Genomic DNA, 12,765 nt, shown 5'->3' with positions numbered 1-12,765 from the left:
CCCCTGCTGCCCACCAGCTCTTCCCCAGCATGTGCCTGTGAACGGACTCCTCTCTCGAATCAGGAGGGTGTTTCATGTCACCGGTCTATATCGACAACGGAGCAGTGCACGGCTGGTTCAATTCGACAGAGCAGAGAATTCCAGCTTGTTAATGACTGGCTGACGTGTCGGGGTGTTCTCTGTAAAAACTATTTAATTTGAATGGAGGTCGCTTTGTTTTAACTTTCAGGTATTTAATAGATGTACCAACCATGTGCATTAAAAGCTTCTGTTTCATTTTGCAGGCAGCATTTAGCATTGGTTCTATTATTGCTGATCTAAACGGACAAATGTTATCTGACGCGTGATCGTGTTGTTCATTTTACACTGAAACAAGATACAGCGACCCGGAGCAGTTTATTTGTTCATAAGGAACTTCTTTGAGTTTGAATGTGGACTGTGTACCCGAATGTGAACTGCCACTTTGATCATTGGTGGTGCAAAAACCATAAGACCTCCAGTTTGATAGTCACAGTTAAGCTCCATATTAAAATGTCTCCTTCAGTATACTGACCCATTTTCAGGCATTTTTTTCGTCTTTTGAATTGTTGATGACAATGTGTTACCTCCATTTCATTCTGCTGCCACAGAGGAAAAGCTCATACCCGTCTGTCATAAAGCTCCATCACAGTCAACAGAGTTTATTTTTCTCTATATAGTCACTTGAAGTAAGTAAGGGCATGTCCTCAGGTTTTGTGATTTCTTCATATTTGATTGTAATTATCTACAAATGGACGTCACTACACCAACTGAACAAGTTGTAATGGGAATTTTTTGGTAGATTTTTCTTTTTTCTTTATGGTATCACTTAGAATATGATGCAGCAAAGAGCTACTGACCAGAACTATTTGCACTGCAGACTTTTGGCACACTTGTTGAGCTGCTAATGTGTCAGTAAACTACAGACTGAGAGCGACAGTGATTCTGCTCGCAGCAATCTAATGATCTCGATCTGTGATTCATTATTTTGATTCTCATTCAGCAATGTGACAAATGTGTCTGGCGAACTCTGGACCATCAGGCTGATTCTAATTTTTAATAGTCATACTTGAATTTTGTGCAACAAATAAAATACAAATAAACAATGAATTCTTACGAAGGGTGTGTCTTTTCTCTCATCCATGGCGTGTTATTGTTCCCTTATGTTCTTTTATAAGAATTACCAGTCCAAGCTTTAGTGTTTGATCTTTTATTTATGATCCATCATATAGAACAAGGCCTCTGTTTGCAGATACATGCTCTCTGCTTGTGTCTACAGAATGATCGTTCCCCGCAGTACAGTGACGGTCCGTCCAGCTATGTTGATTCGATCATCATCTCTCAGTTCGAGTTGCAGCTCTCCGCCTCGCTTGGAGCACTGGTAGGCTACACAAACACAAGATATGGGTGTGATAAGACTATAGAGAGAAACAACACCTGTAAACACCCGGTGCCAATTGGCTCCGTGTAACGTCTTACCAAGCATTTTCTTTTTTCCCAGCTGTTTGGACCAGTAGCTCCCTGAAACGGTATGGGCGGATCCTGCAAGAACAGAATATTCCTACCAGGTGCTCTTTCCATATTTTATTACGGTAGATGCCATAAGATACATGAAACACCGTCACCACTGCATCCCTGCTCAACATAACCCTAGAGTATATTCAAACGTGCCACTGCAGTCACCAGTTCAGCAGTGTGAAGAACCTCACCAGTGACGGGGTCCTCTGGGATGCCAAACCATGGAGCGAAGTATCTGGAGTAGAAGTCGTAGTGTGGCTGGCCGTCTGCTGGTCCTGTGGTGAGGCGCAGCAGCATTTGAAGAAATCATGGATAGATGGGGAAACAGTTTTCAGATAGGATCCTGCTTCGTGAGGTGAAGAAAACCTTAAAACTATCAGGAATGAGAAACCAGATATGGAGCCGTTTGTGATTATCATCCTGTAGTGATTGACTTTTTGGATGTTTGTATTGTTGTAACCATATTTTTATGATGCCATTTTGGCCAGGTCACTCTTGGGAAAACGTGTTTATATTCCACTTACTCTGGTGTTTTACGAATCCTAATTTATATAATTCTACAAAATAAAGTATCCTGGATTTACAGAGTAAATGTTAAATATAAATCTCTGAATACCTTTTAGTGTAATGATTACTCCTTTAACTCGGCCACTCTTCTCACAGCTCTGAAGTGCAGCAGTATCGACGTTCAGCCCAGTGAGCACTGACCTGTTTACCAAACATTTACACCCATTAGAAACACACCGACACAAGTAGGAATATGCAAAAAGCTGCTTCCAAAATGAAGCCTGCACTGGTCTACGACCTGTCACAGCTGTCAGCCAGGCGAATCAACAGTTTCTTTGTGGAAGAGCTCAAACAAACATCCTGAACTGGATTATTTCCAACTGCTGCCTGCAAATAAATGCAGAGAGTTCATTAAGAGCTCACGCTCTCGGATGAAAACAGGGGCAGCGTCACACTAATGCAAACTGTTCACACAAATGAGCTCATAAATTGTGAATGAACGCTGATACTGACCTTGATAATGTCTCTGAACTCACTGGCATCCTGAGGTGATAATGCTTTGGAAAAGTTATTTCAGCAGAGGCACACTTTTCTTTTCTTTTTATACATCAAAATAACTTCTCAATATGTTCGAAATGATAACAAAAATAATAAAACTGGATCAACCGGGTTCTGTAGTTGGATCCTGAGCTGCTTAGTTGACCATGTACTGTACCTCTTGGGTGGGTGGGTTGAGGGGAAAGTTCATGACGTAACCTTCTCCCTGCTGGGTGACTGAGAGATCTCCGCTTCTCGTCTCAAACACCACCGTGGGATTTACGTTCTCTATAGGAATAAAGGCAGCACACTGAGTGTCACACTCACACACATCAATGAACTGTTGGCAAAGTGGATTCCTCCATCTGACTAATGTAATATATATAAATAATAAAAACTATAAATAAATAAATCATAACAACACCATATCCTGCCTTGATCTTCTTGTATGTGTGTTGTATCTTACTCTCGTGCTTGAACAGTACTGCAGCAGAGGCCAGAGTGGCATGACCACACAGGTTCACTTCAGTGGTTGGTGTGAACCATCGCAGATGAAACCTCAAGCCTGTTGATCACATTTTAAAAACATTTTAATAGAGCCCCCATTTTGTGCCGCTCTTTTCCATCTTCGCCATCGTGCATCATGTGATCCACGTCTTTGATTTGGCCCCAATGTCTGGTTGCAGACCAGTGAGAGGTTGAGGGTTAATAGACTTGTTCAGGGACCAGCAGGGAACCAAACAAGGACATGAAGGTGAGATTACTTCACGCACCACCAGCAAGAAAGAAAATCAACAACAAATGGAGCATAATGAAGTTTATCTTAATATTAGTATGCTGATGAGTGTTTATAGTCAAATTCCTGAATAATACCAATTTAATAATTCCATTAAAAAGTGGTAATGTATGTATTTGATGGTCAAAGTGAGGATAATTCTCAGCTCGGTAGTATAAAATACATTGTTGGTTTTTTTTTTAATTAAATGATTAAAGACTTCTCAGTTTTTATATGAATTCTGGTCGAGACTTAGGAAGTTAATCAATTCACATTCTGACATACACTTAAGAGAGTCTGGACGTAGGTGTGAATGATGCAGACGTTCCACTTATACTGCGTTTCAACTGCCAGCTGGTTGCATTGTCAAACATTCTTTCCTGGACTGCTGAGACTGGCTTTTTTTGGGGGGGGGGGGGAGTCAATGTACAAGGACACACAGGCAAAATTACTTTAGTAAACTTCAGAAGCACATTTGTTTGATTTGAACATACAAATAGAAAAAGATAGATAAAATAAATGCTTGTTGACAAATGTAATTTTTTAATCAGTTCTCTTGCTGTTGTGCATTTGCTGTTCTACACACCATCACTTGCCGAAATGTGCTGGTGTCGCTGGATGCTGCCTGAAGGGGAGTCAGTCAATAATCATTGTCATAACTAATCTCGGTAACATCCCAGCAACTTGTAAACAAATATTATCTAAACTTCATAAACCTTCACCTGAAGCAGAAAAGAAGTTACTTATATTTCCCACTGAACTGAACTTGTTCTTAAACTGCTGCAGTTTAACAGCAATTCTTGTAATTGGATATAATTAAATCAATGTGGTTGTACTTGAGAGCAAGCTTTTCTGTTCCCCTCATTGCCAACAGCCTTAGATAACATGATCGAAAACTGGACCATGGGATAATTTTTATAACCTGTAACAACAACACAATTAAAATCTGAGCTAATAATGTGAAAAGATACCTGTAGTGAAGGTGTCAGAGGGATTGAGTCTGGTGATGAAAGCAGTCTCTGACAAGTTCATCTCTGCCGCGATCTTCTGGTACATATCATCACTAAGCTCCTGTTGGAAACGCACTATGAGACGCATTCACACTGTGTATTGGTGAGTGCTGGTTTGAAGACAATCACATTAGACTGAAGTTACAGTGACAGTCAAACTGTTCCCCCCCCCCTTCTCATGAGTATCATAGTGAACAGACACACCAAACTGGCATCCACTGGTATGTTTTCACTGTGATCTCCATGTTGTGAATTCCCGACGCCGACTGCCATACTGGAGCCCAAAGTTCTCTTACTCTCATGTAACTACGTTTACTTACTTGCATCAGTGGACAAATTGCTGCAGGATTTCCTCGGAACGGCACATTAGTGAAGGTATCCACCGTGTACACGGGAATCTCCATCGTTATCGGGTTTAACACGCCGAATAACCTGTATTAACGGGAGTCTCCAGCCAGGATTGTTTGACACAGCCGCTGTGCTGCTGCCGGTGGAGTTTGGACTGTGCAAAGTAAACCGAGGCCTCGGTCTGCCAGATGTTAACACTGTGGTTGCCAGAGTGCGCTTTTATATTTTCAAAGGCTCATGATTTTATCCAACAATCCATAAAACTCCCACATTTACACCAAGAAGTGCCTTTTTATGAATTTCTCCTGTTATATATGACATAGAATTGCTCGGTTTATGTGTCTCTCTTGCCCCAGTTACTGAACACATTTCATTCATATTGCCACAATCTGGATTATGTTTGAAAAGGTCCGAACGCCTGACGCTGCTTTGGGTTCAGAGTTCATCTACAAGGAAGCGTTCAAAGTTCTTTGCCTGATGGCTTTGTTCAGACGTGACCAATCTAAATTCAGCTGCTCAAAAGCACCAACATTCAGTCAGGTTTTTGAACTATGAAAGACTAACTTCAGTTTGAGTCTAAGTCCTTACAAAAAATACCTCCTGGGAACCTTTTTACTTGGAAATTAAATATTGGAACATTAACCACTCTGAGCAGCTCAACCGCCACTAACATGAAAGCAAACCACGTCCTCGTGAGTATATGGCCTTGAAATAAACTGTTCTGAAACCCAGTTGTTTCTTTAAATTGTGTGACATTGCCTGTGTAAACCAATGATTTTTTCTGAGACACTGACACAAGAGACCAAAAAAAAAATCATATGCAGTCGTGCAATACCAAGGGTAATGATTGTAGAGTGAAGAGTTACCTGATATTTCTAATTAAAAGCATTTAACCAGCACAAGAAGTCTTTGTCTATGGTCTTTGTCTGCTTTTTGTTCCCTGATCTGTTATTTAATTTTTTATTTATTTTCATTCCTTTTCTCTTGAGCACAGGTTCATTTTTTTTTTGTTATTCGTTTAATATTATATTTCTATTTTATGAAAATAAAAAATAAATAAATAAAAAAAACATTATCGACCCAAGCAGACCACGTGATCGATCGCATGTCTCGCGAAGTCTCGCGATAACACCTGAGCGGCTGCCAGCGGAGTCACCTGAGGCTCGGGACACAAGCAGAAGAAGCAGGAGACCGTGGAGAAGAGGCGACTGTGAGACCATTTTAACATTTAAACTTGTTTTTTTGTGACGACCGACACGTCTCTTCCAGGGGGTGTGTGTCCCCGCACCGTATCAGCGCGGGGACGCGCGTGTCTGAACTAGTTTGCATCGCATGTTTGACCGCTGTCAGTGTCCTACAGTTAACCTGCTGCTAACCGCTAACGTGTTTCAACATGAGACTGGCAGCAGAGAGACGGTAACTGTAATCCACCTCGTATTATCCCGGGACAACCTGCAAACGGGTATTTTAACTAGTACCGCAACCCTCGTCGTGAATACATTTTTTGCCGGTGTTCCTGGGGAGTTTGTAGTTGAGCTGTAGTCACGGAAGCTAGCGGACATGGTGGTTTTGTCTGCAGAAGCAGGAAGCGTCTTCAAAGTGTTTATACTGACACATGAGGGCCAGAGTGTACATCCCCAGCTCTCTCTGTGCTAAAAGCTTTTTCAGTTGCAACTCTGGGCAAACACAGGATAATGTTATGTAGTGTAGCGAAAGAGTTGGTGTTACTTGGCTGAATTCAAATATTAAAAACAAGACTGTACAAACAAACTGCTTGCTCACATTCAAGTAGTGATCAGGGCCTGGTTGTTCAAAACTATGTTAACTTTAACCCGTATAACAGATAAACACATCTTGATGTTGAAGGTAACGCACTTAAGATGTTAACAGTCAACAGTTAACTCTCGATCAACAGTTCAACAAATGAAGTATGGGGTGTACCGTGGATTAATTAATTGGACTTTGATATAAATAAATCAGTACTCCATTAAAGAGTTTCACCTCCTCTACCGGTTCTGAGTTGTCCACGTCTCACTGTGTAAGATCATAGTTTTAATAAATTATTATTTGGAGTTTATCTTGCTACTTAAGCATCTGGGCATCATATACTATATAGTTGCATTGTGGACGACTAAATACTACATTGTGACGTGATAAAGCAAATATGTTATACTTATTTAAAATGACATAACTGAACCAATATAGAGATGTGTAGAATATATATAAACAATGATCTATACTGAATATAATGTAACTTCAGAAGCCACATGTGGTCCAGTTTTATCTTGAGTGGCTGGACTGGTAAAATATTGATACAATAACCTTTAAAGCAACACTTGAGAGTTTTTCTTTGTTGTGGTGCACAGTGTATGTGAAGAAACTGTCAATGTTTTTTTTTTTTCAAGCTCACACAATTAGTACTGAAAATGACTACAATCTCAATATAAAGTAAATTATAATGAAACATTCTGCTGCAAAATACAGTGAAATGTAAAAAAAAAAAAAAACTATAAATCTTATATAACCTCCTTGCTTGGTGGTTTGTGGAGCTGCATGGGGACCAAGTGCCAGACTCTGCTGTCAAGATGGGCATCTGCATTGGTGGTGTAATTTGTGTCAATTAAATTCAAAAATATATCCTGGCGGCAGTGTTATTTGCTATGTTTTATGGTCGTTTTATAGACGAGATAAAATGTTTTGAACAACGCTTATTTAACGGTCGGTTAGCGGACGGCGGGTTAAGAATTTAACCGGCCCTTGGGGTTTAACCAGTGGTTAAATTAACCCGAGTTTTGAACAACTGGGCCGTGGACAGTTTTAGTGTCACACCTTGTGCGAGTGTTTTCTGGTACAAACAGTGGTTTTCCTTGTTCTGTTCGTCTCGTAGTAAGAATGTCTTTGAATGACGAGGGCTACGTGGTCCGGATCAGAGGACTTCCCTGGTCCTGCACACAGGAGGAGGTGGCTGGTTTCTTTTCTGGTGAGCACACGATGAATCTAACCAATTTGCATGATCAGTTTTTGGGACTCGAATTATGTTTGGGCACAAATTGAATTGAAGCAAGTGAGACTGAATAACATGAGATTCAAGTGCACATTATTATCTCTTATATATTTAATGTTGATATTTCGCTTTTCACCATTCCTACGCAGACTGTGGCATCGTGGGAAACGTCAACGGAGTGTGCTTCACCTACTCAAAAGAGGGCCGTCCCAGTGGAGAGGCGTTTATTGAGTTGAAGACGGCAGAGGACTTCAAGAATGGACTCGCCAAGGACCGCAAATACATGGGACATCGATATATAGAAGGTACAGGAAGCAGGGTCACAGACATCGACAAGTTTATGTAGTGACATTCCTGCTCACACGTGTTTCTTTGTGTGTCCGAATCAGTGTTTAAGTCGAACCGTAGTGAAATGGACTGGGTGCTGAAACGCAGTGGTCCTGCTGACTATGACAGCTGCAGCGGCTGCATGCTCAGACTCAGAGGCCTGCCGTTCGGATGCAGCAAGGAGGAAATTGTTCAGTTCTTCTCAGGTACCTAAACAATCGAAACATCTCTCTCTCTCTGCTCATGTACTTGAACCGTATTGATGTTGCACCGTTCCGGATGAATCTCATTCCTCTTATAATTTGTATGCTGCAATGAATGACTTTAATTGGAATGTATAAGATTATGTCTTAATATCAATTCCTAACGTCGCTCTTGAGCTTTATTCTGTGAAAGAACTATCACATTTTTTTAGAACCATCAGCGTTTGTGCCACACTAGGGAACATTTCTTTGATCACACCATGAAATACATGAATTTGGACCAGTACCTTACTCTTCAGCCCCACAGCAGTCCACCACCACAGTGACACCCTTCAAAACGTTAGCAGTGAGAAAACCGAACACGATGCCTTCACATGTTGTATCTCAATCGCTGACAGTAATTACTCTGACCTGTGGTCATTTAATGTGTCTCTGTGTTTCAGCCTAATGTTTGTGTTCTTGTAAATATACTTATGTCGTGCTCAGTAATTTGTCTCGTCAAATATCCAATCGTGTTAATGTTATGTTAAACCATTAGTAAAGCATGCTTATACCACCTAAATAGAATTGGTTTAAGAGCTGGGTTGGTATTACTAATAGGTAACATGTATTCAGGATAATCAAGTTACATTTTGGTTCAGAGAAGAAAATGTTTTAATTGATAATATTGTGTTTTGTACGCCGACTCCTGGCCAGAATTTTGTCTGGCAACAGCAGGTGTAATCGCAGTTCTCTATTAAGATACACTACTCTCTGTTTTAACGCAGTATTCTGAGTTCTGTACAGCTGTTTTCGTGAAGTCTGATAATCCTGCAAAGCTTCCACATGTGCAGCGGGTGTTGTTCTATCTACTCTTTTATCAGTCTACGTACCGACCAATGTATTTATGTGTGCTTGGGTTGAAGGGTTGAGAATCGTGCCAAATGGGATTACTCTGCCAGTGGACTACCAGGGGAGGAGCACAGGGGAAGCCTTCGTGCAGTTTGCCTCAAAGGAGATAGCAGAAAAGGCTCTGGGGAAACACAAGGAAAGAATAGGGCACAGGTGGGACAGACGGGAAGGGGACGGGCTGGACTGGGTTGGGCTTCTATTGTAGAATTTACATTGGGGGGGGGGGGGTGATGTTAGACAAACTTTGGTATTAATGGGACGGGCTCTGTTCAGGTTGAATAATGAGCATGGGTTGGTGTGATGAACATAATTGTGGGTAATGATTACGTGGTAATTGTACATAGTAATGGGAGGGTTTAGTGGGTTTTGTACTACATGTTGGATATTGGGATAAAAGTCTGTCTATCTAATCTTGAAGTTGGTGTGATTTTATATATATATATATATATATATATATATATATATATATATATATATATATACATATACATACATATACATTTTTTTTTCTCAGTTCCCTTGTGGTCATCATTTAAGGCTGCGAACATTTGGGTACATTAGATAATTAATTTGCAGCCCTTTTAATAGCCTGTCCTTTATGTGTCATATAAATAATGCTGGCAGAGGAGATAAAGTGTAGCGTTACTGTGTTACTGTCCAGATGCCTCTCGATATTAAAGCATCACATCAGTACAGAAAAAACAAAACAAAACACCAAAAAGCATTTCCTTACCTGTCAGTAACAGTGGTGAGGTTGGTGTATATTTCATTCACTGCCCAGCTTAAAGACATTCTGTTGAGGTTGTTCAGTCTTTCGAGCCATTTGTATTCTAGAGTACGCATTATTTGTGTTTTATATCTTCTCTCTCTGTAAATCATGTGTGTGCATGTGAGAAGACGTGAGCCACTGCTACACCTTAACGCCACCCTCTGCCCCTCGTTCATCCCGCCGCGGGACTCGCCTTGCAGGTACATAGAGATTTTTAAGAGCAGTCGGAATGAGATCCGAGCCTACTACGAGCTGCCGCGGCGGGGACTGGGGGGCCAGCGACCAGGGCCCTATGACAGGCCCATGATGGGGGGCCCCCGGGGGGGGTTCTTCGCACCTGCGCCGGGTCGCGGTGGCGGTGGCCTAATGGACACCATGAGGACCGGGGGCGGTTACGGAGGAGGTAAGCGATGCAGACGATTCGATGTGTCGCTTCTATTTGTGAAGAGAGAAAAAAACGAACCTTAACATGACGGAGTCACTTTTACCGTTTTTCCTTGTCCTCCGCTGCACGTTTGTCCAGGCTACGGGGGTTTCGACAACTACAACGGTTTCAACAACTATTGCTTTGGGAACGGCATGTTTGATGAGCGAGTGAGAGGAGAGAGGGGAGGGCGAGGTAAGGTTCAAGCTTTTTTTACCCTCCTGAGTGGAGCTGCTTGAGTGTGGAAAAAAAAAAATCATAATCACAATTACTTTGGGCAATATTGACATCACGATTATTTACACAATTATGCCTTTGAATTTGCAACAGCATTTATTGAACATGTTTAAAAAAAAAAAAAAAAAACTGTTAAATCTATAAAAATATCTTGTAATGTAGTAGTAAAAAATAAACCAAGCTAAAATCGTAATCACGATTAAAATTGGATTAACTGAGCAGCCCCGCTCCTGAGTCGAACACAATTAATGTTTGATGGCTGCAGTTTGTTAATGTCACTGATTATTCAGCTGAAAGTATGTTTCCAATGCTCAACGCCATTTCAATGATAAATAGAACCCAAGAAATACACGTGTTCAATGTTTTTGTTCCACATCACTCTTCAGGTTTGACGTGAATGTTTTATGTCTGTTCACAGGAATGGGGGGTCATGGCTATGGTGGTCAAGTCGACGGGGGCTCAGGCTTTCACAGTGGTCACTTCGTCCACATGCGGGGTTTACCTTTCCGTGCGACAGAGGGAGACATCGCTAAAGTAAGACCGCACAGTCACACCACTGCCTGTGTGTCTGCAAACCTCAGTTCTTCTCAGGATTTCTCCAGTGCAGTGACACAGATCCTGTTATTACTCTTGTCTGACACCTCCCACTTAGCAAGTTTTTTCCGGTTGTTGCAAACGGACTCAACGTGGGTTTAAAAAAAAGAAAGAAAGAAAAAAAGTCAAATTTCACTTGGTTAACGATGAAGAAAGTGTCATTTCAGAACTAACCGTTTCCCGTTCCTCTGCTCTGCTGCAGTTCTTCTCTCCCCTGAATCCCATGAGGGTCCACATCGACATGGCTCCGAACGGGAAGTCAACCGGCGAGGCCGACGTGGAGTTTCGCTCTCACGAAGATGCCGTCGCAGCAATGTCCAAAGACAAAAACCACATGCGTATGTTCTTCCTTTCCCTCTTAAAAGTCTGCTTGTAACTTTGCCTCGAATGCTTTTTATTTATTTATTTATTTTTTTTGCTGACTTGCACTGGAGAAGTGAAAACCTGCACTGGATAACAAACTTGTCAGTCTTGGTTGATGATCTTCAGATGTCGTGAAGTGACGGACTGTTTCCCCCCCCTTCCACAGAGCATCGCTACATTGAGCTGTTCCTCAACTCTACGTCCAGCGGAGTGGCTGAAATGAGTGAGTTTACAGGGGAAAATGTCAATACATACGCCGTTTGTTTCGGCATCGACGCATCTAATGAAAAACCTTTCAGGCCGCGGTGGCGGAGGAGGATACTACGGTAACTCAGGAGGACCGCGGAGCAGTGGGCTGAGAGGCTCGTACTGATGTTCTCTCACTTTTCCTCCATCCATCCCGGCGTTTGTTGCTCACCGTGTGTTTTGGCCACGTTCGACGGAAAAGCCTTTCCAAGCAGGAAAGCTGACGGCGAGTCGCTCATCTGTTCTGTGACCGACGTTTTATTCCGTTTTAGTAACACTTGTTCTAACACAGCACCAGATATGACCTTAAGAAGCACCCTTCTCTTCTCACACCATTCCTGAAAGCACACGAAGAACTAAACGGCTCGTCACAAAAACTGAACTGAGGATGGTTATTGGGTCATTTCTTTTATAAACAACATAATATTGTCTTAAAGTTTGTCAAACTTCAGAATAAAAAAAAAAAAAGTGTAAAGTGCTACCAAAAACAAGTTTTTTGAGAACGGATTGAGAGGAAATCAAAAGGTGCTTCATTTATTCCAGAGTTTTTACTGTGCAAAAGTTGAATTATTCTGCATGTTTTGAGTTTGAGTGTGGACGTGGCAGAGACTGGTCGCTGTTGAGGTGACTGGTTATCAGCTTTTTCCTGTTCGGATGAAATTAGCATTTTTTAAATGTGATCTTCGTTTCAGATGTTTTCTCTCACCATACAATAATTCAGCCTGGGTTTCAGATCAGCTTTCCTGGTTTTGAAAAGTAAAAAAAAAATGTGAGCTGGTGTGTTTTTTTTTATGAATGTTTTCACGGTTCATTACAGAATTTCAAAGTTAAGTGGAATATTTTATTCTACTCTCAAAGAGTGGAAGTAAAACAAAGTCTCTATATTTGAGCTGTAAGATAGCTTAATGCAGCTGTTGTACATTTTGCCTAATAAATTTTCTATTTAATTGTCTTTGTCGTCTTTGTTTGAAGAGTTGTTTAACTGGGACAAAAT

General features: G+C 41.3%; 2 protein-coding genes across 2 annotated transcripts; one reads left to right on the top strand and one right to left on the bottom strand.

Annotated features, from left to right (window-relative positions):
- Positions 1 to 1,291: 1,291 nt before the first annotated feature.
- On the bottom strand, positions 1,292 to 4,769 carry LOC308134649 (phenazine biosynthesis-like domain-containing protein 1; the record flags this gene model as incomplete). Its single annotated transcript, XM_080502421.1, has 10 exons — positions 1,292 to 1,404; positions 1,498 to 1,560; positions 1,728 to 1,811; positions 2,153 to 2,244; positions 2,342 to 2,430; positions 2,557 to 2,586; positions 2,759 to 2,868; positions 3,047 to 3,145; positions 4,327 to 4,426; positions 4,686 to 4,769. 10 exons carry the CDS (start codon positions 4,767 to 4,769, stop codon positions 1,292 to 1,294), a joined length of 864 nt encoding a protein of 287 aa, XP_080358547.1.
- A 1,095-nt stretch (positions 4,770 to 5,864) lies between these two features.
- Positions 5,865 to 12,723, top strand: hnrnph3 (heterogeneous nuclear ribonucleoprotein H3 (2H9)). Its single transcript, XM_080500155.1, has 11 exons — positions 5,865 to 5,923; positions 7,601 to 7,693; positions 7,867 to 8,022; positions 8,107 to 8,250; positions 9,153 to 9,291; positions 10,108 to 10,310; positions 10,431 to 10,556; positions 10,987 to 11,102; positions 11,365 to 11,500; positions 11,692 to 11,748; positions 11,825 to 12,723. Exons 2-11 carry the CDS (start codon positions 7,606 to 7,608, stop codon positions 11,896 to 11,898), a joined length of 1,239 nt encoding a protein of 412 aa, XP_080356281.1. The 5' UTR covers positions 5,865 to 5,923; positions 7,601 to 7,605; the 3' UTR covers positions 11,899 to 12,723.
- Positions 12,724 to 12,765: the final 42 nt, after the last annotated feature.

The sequence above is a fragment of the Blennius ocellaris genome (assembly GCF_963422515.1).
Source record: "Blennius ocellaris genome assembly, chromosome: 1".
Classification (NCBI taxonomy): domain Eukaryota; kingdom Metazoa; phylum Chordata; class Actinopteri; order Blenniiformes; family Blenniidae; genus Blennius; species Blennius ocellaris.
This window is presented reverse-complemented; position numbering and strand designations above follow the sequence as displayed.